Source organism: Colobus angolensis, unplaced genomic scaffold (assembly GCF_000951035.1).
Source record: "Colobus angolensis palliatus isolate OR3802 unplaced genomic scaffold, Cang.pa_1.0 Scaffold586, whole genome shotgun sequence".
NCBI lineage: Eukaryota > Metazoa > Chordata > Mammalia > Primates > Cercopithecidae > Colobus > Colobus angolensis.
The window spans coordinates 348633-359138 of NW_012119443.1; the positions used below are offsets into that span (position 1 = coordinate 348633).

Sequence of the window (10506 nt, forward strand, 5' to 3'; positions counted from 1 at the left end):
AAGGATGGTGCTGTGCCGAGAGGAGCCCTTGTGCACAGGAGCTTGAAGCTGTAGTGAGGTATGATTGCACCACTGCAGTCCAGCATGGGCAACAAAGTGAGACCTTGTCTAAAAAAAAAAAAAAAAAAAAAAGAAAGAAAGAAAAAGAAAAAAAAAATCCTTTGGAAGGAAAATCTCCAGAACCAAGTATTAAGTTGTCAAATGAAATTCTGGAAACCTGGGAGTTATCAACACCAGTTACAAATCTGAGAGTGTCCAGAGATGGCTTTTTTTTTGGGGGGTGGGGGTGGAAGAAGGAGGTAAGTAGAGAAAGGGTAGAGTGCCCCTTCAGATTTGATAGTGACATGAAAGCAGAATGAAATTAAATTAAGGATGGTCTAGCACTTAAAGAGAAACAAAACATTTTAACTCCCACTTTTCCCCATCACCACCAAAGCAGTCATCAAAAAGACTGCACTTCCCTATAGTGATAGAAAAGTATGCTATTGAACCAGAAATTCATTTCATGAAAACGCATCGGAATTAAAAGAGAGGGAGAGACCAATTTCAAATAAAGCTATGTAACAAGAAAACAGAAATGCAAATCAAAATATTTCAGGAAAAATCTCTCAAAAAAAGAATTGAAACAGGAGGAAACAATAACACAACATTCACACCTGAATTAAACGGCCCTTAAACATTCAAGCAAGCACTTGGAAATCTAAAAAGTCCACCTATTATCAGAAATTAAGAAAAGAAAGGAGGAGGAGGAGGCAGAGGAAGAGGAGCAGACGTGGCAGCAAAAAGGAGCCAGATGAAGATAAATAAGAGGACAATGAAGATGGAAACCAAGAAGGAGAAAGCGGGGAAGGGCAGCAGTGATGAGAGTTGACTAACAAAATAAAGTAAAATGGAATAAGTTACAGCGTCAAGGAATAATATGCCTGTCTGTCCCAGGTTGTATGGCTCTCCAGGTGGCATTGAGAGTTTTGATATGCTTCTTGTGGAAGTATGAATTGTACATCTATTTTGGATAGCAGTTTGGCATTGTCTATACATATGGATATGTATCACAGAGTAATTCTGTATACTCATTATGGGAATATGAATCATACATAAATTTTGGATAGCAGTTTGGCATTAACTATTAAAATTGAAGATATTATACTCTGCACTCAGAATTCTAGCTCTTGCGCAACATAATCTAGAGCAGGGACCCGCAAACCACAGCCAATTGGCCAAATCTGACCTACTTTCCTAATTTTGTAAATAAAGTTTTATTGGAACACAACTATGTCTATTTTTTTATATGTTGTCTATGGCTGCTTTTATGCAAAACAGGAGTTGGGTAGTTGCAACAGAACCCACAGTTGTCCCACAAAGCTGAAAATACTGTCTCTCTGGCTCTTTGTGGTAAAAATTTGCTGATGCCTAGTCTAGAGAAACTCTTGTGCATATGAAGAGACATGTAGAGAATGTTAATGTAAAAGTTGAAAACCTCACAAGTGTTCATCACCAGTGTAACTAAACTAAATTGGAATGGTTTCCAATAATAGACTGTTTATTATAGAGCAGACAAAATGAAGAAGGTACAAATGTATGCAACCACACAATTGCGTCGCCAAGTAAACTGCTGAGTGAGAAAAAGGAAGTATGAACACTATATTTCCATTTGTGACAAGGTTAAAACATGCAAACTGAACTATTTGTAGTTTAGGGAATCATATGTATGAAATAAAATAAAATAAGGGACAATTTAAGTTGGTGTCACATTTATCATTAGAGTACAGAGAAAAAAAAAAAAAATAAGAGTGACTCCTACTAGGAGTGTCAAGGATATGGATCATATTTTCTTTCTCTAAGTGAGTACTGAGCCACGGCTGTTGGCTTATAATCAACATTTGCATTGTGCTTTTTTGTTTGTTTGTTGTTTTTAAAAATTGCTTTAAATCTTAGATCAAATACTTAACTGCCTTTTTAGCAAGAGAAACTTACCTAACACTTATTATCTTATCATCTCCTCAAATTACTATTTTCTTCTGACTTTTTACTTTTTAGCATACCTAGCATATACACTGATGTGCACATTTCTCAATGCTGAATTGTTAATTTTCTATGTATTTCTGAAGGAATTAGCTAGATGCATTTATACATGAGCATAACACAGATAGTTGCATATATATATATATATATATATACACACACACACACACACAGTTATATTCCATATGCTTAGAGAATAATTATAAAGAATTGCATAGGGGACATTGCATGAGGCTTCATGTCATATGTCCTTGGATAGGTTATGACCCTGCCTGTGCAGTGATCCCTGAGGGTTCCTTCATCTCAGTGCTTTCCCCTATGAAATGAGCACACAGTAATAATCATATCTACTTTTCTATTTTTGTGTGGATAAAATAATGCTTGGTGTCATTCATAAAAGGAATATTTTCAATCCACTTCTGGTATCAGACATGTGCTGTCTGCCTGTCTCTGTTCCAGGTTGTATGGCTCTCCAGGTGACATTGACCTCTGGCCTGCCCTTATGGTTGAAGACCTGATTCCTGGTACGAGAGTGGGACCAACACTTATGTGCCTGTTTGTTACCCAGTTTCAGCGGCTAAGAGATGGAGATAGGTGAAGGATTATCTGTTATACTTACTAAACATCACAGAAGTTATTTTTGACCTGAAATGTATATGTATAACCTATTGTGATTCACATTTTTTATGATTTAATGCATATTGAGTATAATAAATATCAGACATCATTTGGTGACAGAACTTTTGTAATCACCAATATTATCAGATAGTATTTATTTTTGTAAATCTTTGTAAGAGGAGAAGAAACAGAATTTCTCAAAAAGCAATAGAAGTGGGTGATTAAGAGATTGACAGCTAGATGGACTACGTTGTGCTTGAATCTGAGTCTCACCACTCACAGCTGTTTAACTTTGGACATGTATCACTTGGAAACAGGTTCCTCATCTGTAAATAACAATTATACCTATTCCATAGGATGTCTGCAACCTTCAGTGATGTTGAGAAGGAAAGAATTGAGAGCAGCCTTGAGATTCTCTCCCTTCATTCTCATGGAGGAAGACCTGCTGACCCTAGACCAGATCTCCTTGTAAAATTACATTATGAGGGCATTTACGAGTGGAAAGATAACTGGGAACTCTTCTCTAAAATTTCTTGATTTACCTAAAGTGTTCATTGTAAATAAATTTAATCATGAAATAATGGGAAACAGCGGGCTGGAGAATGTAAGTTAGTCATGTAATCTCTTTACTGTTCCAAAACTAACCATGAATAAAAACCAGGAAACACAAACCTAAGCATCCTCTCCTGAGTGGACATGTGCTCTTCTATTGCTTGGGATCTGGTATGTTCCAGGGCATAGTATCTTCTGAATCATTAGTAAAGTTTAGTGTTGAGTAAGATCTAGGAATCTTATAAATCTATTTGACAATATAACCTTTTGTAGTATTGCAGAGATAATGTATATAAGACTTGAAACAAAGCCCAGAGCTTAGTTTTTAATTAAAATTACAATAAAAATTATTCTTTAAATTTCCTTTCAAATCTCTTCCACTTAGAAATTATAGAGAAAGTAGCAAAGGACTTAATTCCCTTTATTGCACATTGGTAACAATTAATAGTATATTTCCTTAAAATCATTTTTAACATTGAATTTCTTTACCAACGCAATTGGGTTAATATGCTCAATTGGCAGTAGTTGAAGAATACATGTAGTCAAAGGCTGAAAATAATTGAAAAAGCTTCAGTTTGGGGGGTAAGCTGTCTTCCCCATATATATTAGTTTGCTAGGCTATTGTAACAAAGTCACACAGCCTGGATAGCTTAAACAACAGAAATTTTTTATTCTCACAATTCTGGAGGTTAGATGCTGATCAAGGCATCAGCAGAGCTGATTCCTACTAGGGTGTCTCTTCCAGCCTGTAGACAGCATCTTCTCTCTGGGTCTTCACTTGGTCATCGATCTGTCTCTATGTCCACATTTCCTTTTCTTATAAGGACACCAGTCATACTGGGTTAGGGCTCACCCATATGATCTATTTTTACCCGAAATACCTATGTAAAGGCCCTATCTCCAAATAGAGTTACCTTCGAAGGTACTGGGGCATAGGACTTTAACATATACATTTTAGGGGGACACAGCTCAGTCCATAACATCAAGAGAGTGGTAAGAAGTCCTTTTGCTTACCATCTTAATTTCCTGTTCTATACCCAGTATAAAAAAGTGCTTGGCATATGGTATTCAAATATTTACTGAATGATTAAACCCAAGGATTGACTTTACTGAATTAACTCAAATATTGACTTTAATCTTTTATTTAAAATTGATCATATCCTTTCATTTAAAATTGAATGTACTTATTCTAGTTAATTGATAGATATAACCAAATAGTATATATTAATTATCAAAAGTGGTACTCTCTTTGTAGGCAAACATATTAATATTACCTTGCTCAGACAATTTCTAAGGTTAGTTCATAGAATTTAAATGTAGTAATAGGGCTAAGTGCGGTGGCTCATGACTGTAATCCCAACACTGTGGGAGGCCAAGGTGGGCAGATTACTTGAGGCCAGGAGTTTGAGACTGGTCTGGCTAACATGGCAAATCCCCGTCTCTACTAACGATATAAAAATTAGCCAGGCATGATGACGGGAGCCTGTAATCCCAGCTACTCGGGAGGCTGAGGCAGGAGAGTTGCTTGAACACTGGAGGTGGAGGTTGCGGTGAGCTGAGATCCTGGCACTGCACTCCAGCCTGGGCTACAGAGTGAGTGAGACTCCATCTCAAAATAAATAAATACATAAATATATATATGAACATTTTAAAAATGTAATAATAGACTTTTCTTTTTTGGGAGAAAACCTTAGAAAACTTTCCTTTGAATCCTTTTGTAAAGCTTGAGGTAGAAAGTGAAGACAGTTTGGAAGCATGGGATTTAAGAATGTTGTAAATATTGGAGGGAATTAAAAGGATATTCAGTTGGAGAACAAGCATAATACTTTCAGTATGCGTCTTTTATGTTGAGCTCTTCTTGGTGCATTGTGGCTGTTTGACATGCAGCTGAGTTCTCAGGCCACAGACCCACGACAATGCTTTTTTTGTTGGCTATCAGGTTCTGGTATGAAAATCCTGGAGTATTTACCCCGGCACAACTCACTCAGCTGAAGCAGGCGTCCCTGGGCCGAGTGCTTTGTGACAATGGTGACAGCATTCAGCAAGTGCAGGCTGATGTCTTTGTAAAGGCAGAATACCCACAGGATTACCTGAGCTGCAGTGAGATCCCAAAGGTGGACCTGCGAGTGTGGCAAGACTGCTGTGCAGGTCAGTAATAATGCAATGAGTGCGACCTGGATTGATGTGCATGTTCATGCACTTGAATTGTTTTCAGTATCAAAGATGTGATTTAAACAAAGATACACAAAAAGCCAACAACACAGAACTTTCCTTTTGGAAATCTGATGGATGATGAAGGGGTGGACACCAGGAAAAACAGAGGCTCCCAACCTGCCCATCCTCTTCCATTCCACATTAACCTTGTTAGAATGGGGACACTTGCTGGCAAAACTGGCCTCTGCCTTCTTACTGCATTTCAGATTTCTACAACAAAGATCAAACGCCAATCGCTTGGTACTGACTATATCTACTTCTTGGTGTTCATCTAACAAGAGAGAAATGAAAGTTGATAGTAACTTGGCTAACTTAGACTATTCATTCTTTATAAGATGTGGCAGTAGTGCTCACTGGAAGTACAAAGAAATTTTGATAGAGTCAGGAAAAAACTTTCCCTAATGGCACAACAGAATTGGTGGTATCTACAACATCACTGTTTATGAACCAAACTTTCCTTAAGGTGCTTCTATAAGCATCTGTTTTGTTCTCACAATATCCCTTTAGAAATGTGGATTTCTTTCTCCTTTGATGAAAGTATGGCTCAAAAATATTAGACGACTTTCTCAAAGTCCAAATATGCGTAAGTGGTGGAGCCAGGGCCAGAGAAAAGATGTATCGTTTGTTGAAACCTAGAGGTGAACTGAGGACTTGATGGTTCTCAAGCAGAACATGCTGACGTCTTCACAGGTAAGATGTCACAGGTGTCTGTCACATGGAGGATACTTGCAGCTCCTCTGGACGCAAATGACACAAGTGCCACCACAGCTTCATACCTGCTCCATGTAGTGGCCATGGGTCTGGGAGTTCTGATGTTCTCTAGGACTGAAATGATCGTTCTGAGTACCTAAGTAGTACTAGAGATTTGTGGTCAGGGGAGGAAATTGAAAGCTACTGCTAGAAGCGTGATAGAACACTGGCTGCGTGCGATGGCTCACACCTATAATCCCAGCACTTCGGGAAGCCAAGGTGGGTGGATTGCTTGAGGACAGGCTTGGCCAACATAGCAAAACCCTGTCTCCACTAAAAATATGAAATTTAGCCAGGCGTGGTGGTGGGCACCTGTAATACCAGCTACTTGGGAGGCTGAGGCAGGAGAATCACTTGAACCCTGGAGGCAGAGGTTGTGGTGAGTCCAGATCGTGCCTCCAGCCTGGGTGACAGAGCCAGACTCAATGACATCTGAGTCAAGGTTGTCTTTTTCACTGCGGTGGTGCTTTATTGGACACAGCAAAAAGGAATGTGGTACTGCAGCGAGGGCGGCATTCTTTTCCTTACCTCAAGTTCTTGGTGATTAAATCCAGGAATAATGAGATAGTCCCCCCTCTTCAGAATGTTGGGGGAACAGGGAACAGTATATAAACCATATTAATGGCAACTACTAACACTCCTTTGCTTCTTCTCCAGTGTCCCTGGGATGGGACATAGGGCCTGGTGAGCAGAGGGAGAGATAGATGGCATGGCAGGGTATGGGCTGTGCTGACCAGAGTGGTGCCCTGCAAGGAAGCAATGGCTCCGTGTAGAGGCCAGGGCTGGGTGCCCCTTATACTGACACATACCATTTCTAGCTCTTCTCACCTCTGGCCATGTGATAGGTGATTCATGGAAACACTTAGCTCATATAATTGTCCTGAGTCTTTCAAGGTGGGTGTTATTATCCCTGATTTACATATGAGGAAAATAAGGCTCCTGGAAACTAAATACATTTTCTAAGGTTCCACAGCTGACCTGAAGGACTTGGCTCTTTCCTCTGTGCCCACCGCCACCTGGTAGCACCTGTAGGGTAGGTGCATGGCACAGAGACAGCAAGCAGGCCCCCACCAAGGGTGGTTCCTCTGCTGCCCTCCCCCCATTGCCGACATTGAAGACTCAGAGGAGGAGGGCTCCTCTGGTTATTTAAATGGTAATGCGTCTGCTGTGGGCAACGTTTGTTATGGAAAATGCAATGCAAGGATGTAACAGACCAGGAGTGGGTTGGGGTCTTGAGTTTATGCAGTGTTCTTATCAAGATCTGTGGTCCCAATGAATAATAATACTCTTTCTCTGTGAGTGTCTTTATAAATCTCTGGAAATGAATAAGCCAGTAGTAAACATCTACTACTTAATTGAACACGAAAATACAGTTTTTTTTTTTTTATGGCACTATAAAAATGCTCAGAAGTCATGTCAGTAGCAAAATTACATAAGGATATGAATATGCCTTATGTAGTTCCAACCATAATGTAATGTTTGTAATGAGAACCATTACAAATGGATACACGTGTATTTTTCTGTGTACTTTTTGACTAACAAGCATGGATTTTTCAGAAAAATTAAAAGACAGTTTAAAATGAGTGGCTTAAAAAAAGGTGTTTAGTAACTGCTCAAAAGTGGACCACTTTCTTATGGGATGGGCTTCTTACACTTCCCAATTAACAGAAACATTGCTCTATGTAGATTAGGGGCATGCTGAAACACTCAGATCTCTGAGGAACTAGTTTCTAGACTGTGGCTCCGTAGTTTCAGATAGGGTATACATTTTAATGGTTTAAGTTAATTAAGGCAGTTGAGAAGTGCTGGTTTGACTCCAATGAGTCCATCCCTGAGACCTGAAGTTGTGAATTTCCCATACAGAGAAGGTGTGTTAAAAGACCTAGAAACTATGTCACTACTCAGTACACTTGTCTTTGTTGTGTGTTCATTCATGTTGTATTAATAGATTTCTTCCCTCTCCTTTGCTAATCTCACTCTCAGATTAAAATAAGCGATGGTGCTTAAATGATTGATTGATTGATTGATTTTGAAACAGTCTCTCTCTGTCGCCTAGGCTGGAGTGCAGTGGTGCAATCTCAGCTCACTGCAACTTTTGCCTCCTGGGTTCTAAATGATTCTCCGGCCTCAGCCTCCCGAGTAGCTGGGATTACAGGCCCACACTATTACGCCTGGCTAATTTTTGTATTTTTAGTAGAGACAGGGTTTCACCATGTTGGCCAGGCTGGTCTTGAACTCCCGATCTCAAGTGATCCGCCCACCTCAGCCTCCCAAATTGCTGTAATTACAGGCATGAGCCACCATGCCCAGCGGATTTAGTTGTTTTAACTAGCATTATCCTAGAGTAAAATAGAGACCTCCGTTGGGGATGTAAAGGGCCACTCCAAGCAGTCCTAGTGGTTCATTTTGTTAGAATGAAATGTATGATTAAATTGACCCTCAGCTCTTTATGTTGCTTTTATAGAATAATTTTATTTTCAACAGGGCTATTTTTTTTTTCATTTTTGTTTCCCATGAATAATAGCCTACTGGTTAATACTGATATCAGCATCTTCCAAATTTAACTACGTTTTTTAAAAATCCTGGAGAAACTCTTCTCCTAAATTCCTAAACACATTGAAATGGACTCTGAGTCTGTTTAAACAGTGATAATATAAATACAATCAAGATTTACATCACTATATCTTGTTATTCTTTGAAGGTAGAAGGCATGAGATCTAAATAATGGAGCTAGGATTTGTGTCACTTAGCTGTAAGACTATGGGTTTGTATGGGTAATCAAACTGGAAAAAGTTGGGGTGTTAAAGATTTGGTTTGCATTTTTCATGTCATTTATTATGTTCAATGAAGAAGTTTGTTATCCACTGTTTTTGTTTTGTTTTTGTTTTGTTTTGAGGTGGAGTTTTGCTCTTGTTGCCCAGCCTAGAGTACAATGGCGTGATCTCAGCTAACCGCAGCCTCTGCCTCCTGGGTTCAAACGATTCTCCTGCCTCAGCCTCCCGAGTAGCTGGGATTACAGGCATGCACCGTCAGGCCTGGCTAATTTTTGTATTTTTAGTAGAGACAAGGTTTCTCCGTGTTGGTCAGGCTGGTCTCGAACTCCCGACCTCAGGTAATCCATCCATCTCGGCCTCCCAGAATGCTGAGATTACAGACATGAGCCACTGTACCTGGCCCTACCCACAGTTTTTAACCCATGAATTTCAGTTTCTCTTCACAGAAACTAGAGACCATTCTAAAACAGCGTGGTGTTTTTGTTTTCCTTTCTGCCCTTAACTACTTCCATTGTCGTGCATTGTTTTTATAACTTTCCTCAAGTCATTCTATGTATTTCTTATATAAGTAATTCCTTTAAAATATTGCTTAGTGTTTAATGGATAGGATTGTATATACCAACATTTATACAGTCATACTTTGCATATGAGGACTTATATTTCCATAGGCTAGGTTCTTATAGAATTCCCAAAGCAAGGTTGCTGAGGTACAGGATACAGGCTTTTTAATGAAAAAAAAGTGTTGTCATATTTATTTCTAAAAAGATAAACATGACGATTCCACGAACAATTATATTAATACCCACTTTATTTCCCAACCAGCAATTGGTAATATAGTCCTCGGTTTTTTGATAGTGCAGTGAGTAAAAACTTAATTATCTTAAGCTCATTTTAATTTTCATTTCTCTGTTAGTATGTTTAAACAGCTGTTTCCATGGTTTTTGGTTTTGGGGATTGGCTGTGTGCATTGTGTGTTCATGGTCTTTGTCCTTTAATCGATCTGTATGAGCTCTCTGCAAATGCTATGTGTTAACAATGGTGAGGGTGAGCATCCCAGGCTTACCACTGAATTGAAACGGTTTCATCATTTACCCAGCAGCAACATACTTGTTTATTTTTATGTGAATTTCTTTCTTTTCTTTTTTTTTTTTTTTAGACGGAGTCTTGCTCTGTTGCCAGGCTGGGTGCAGTGGTGTGATCTTGGCTCACTGCAACCTCTGTCTCCTGGGTTCAAGTGATCCTTGTGCTTCAGCCTCCCAAGTAGCTGGGTCTACAGACACACGCCACCACACCCAGCTAATTTTTGTATTTTTAGTAGAGACAGGGTTTCATCATGTTGGCCTGGATGGTCTCAATCTCCTGACCTTGTGATCCACCCGCCTCGGCCTCCCATAGTGCTGGGATTACAGGCGTGAGCCACCGTGCCCAACCTATACTACTTCTTAATGATTCCTGGGCCCTTAAGCTGGTTGAGGTCAGACTATCAAGTTTCAAATAAATATGGTGGCTTGAGCCACCATATAAATACAATAGAAGCTCTATCAACCTCCTCAGAATCTCCAGGGATCCTTGAGGG

General features: G+C 39.4%; 1 protein-coding gene across 1 annotated transcript in view; it reads left to right on the plus strand.

Annotated features, from left to right (window-relative positions):
* The window catches only part of PXDNL (peroxidasin-like), a 371164-nt gene that overhangs the window by 303442 nt on the left and 57216 nt on the right, over window positions 1-10506 (plus strand). The window contains exons 18-19 of the mRNA XM_011962239.1: window positions 2482-2616; window positions 5132-5340. Of these exons, the coding sequence (XP_011817629.1) occupies window positions 2482-2616; window positions 5132-5340 (344 nt within the window). The remainder of the gene's footprint in view (window positions 1-2481; window positions 2617-5131; window positions 5341-10506) is intronic.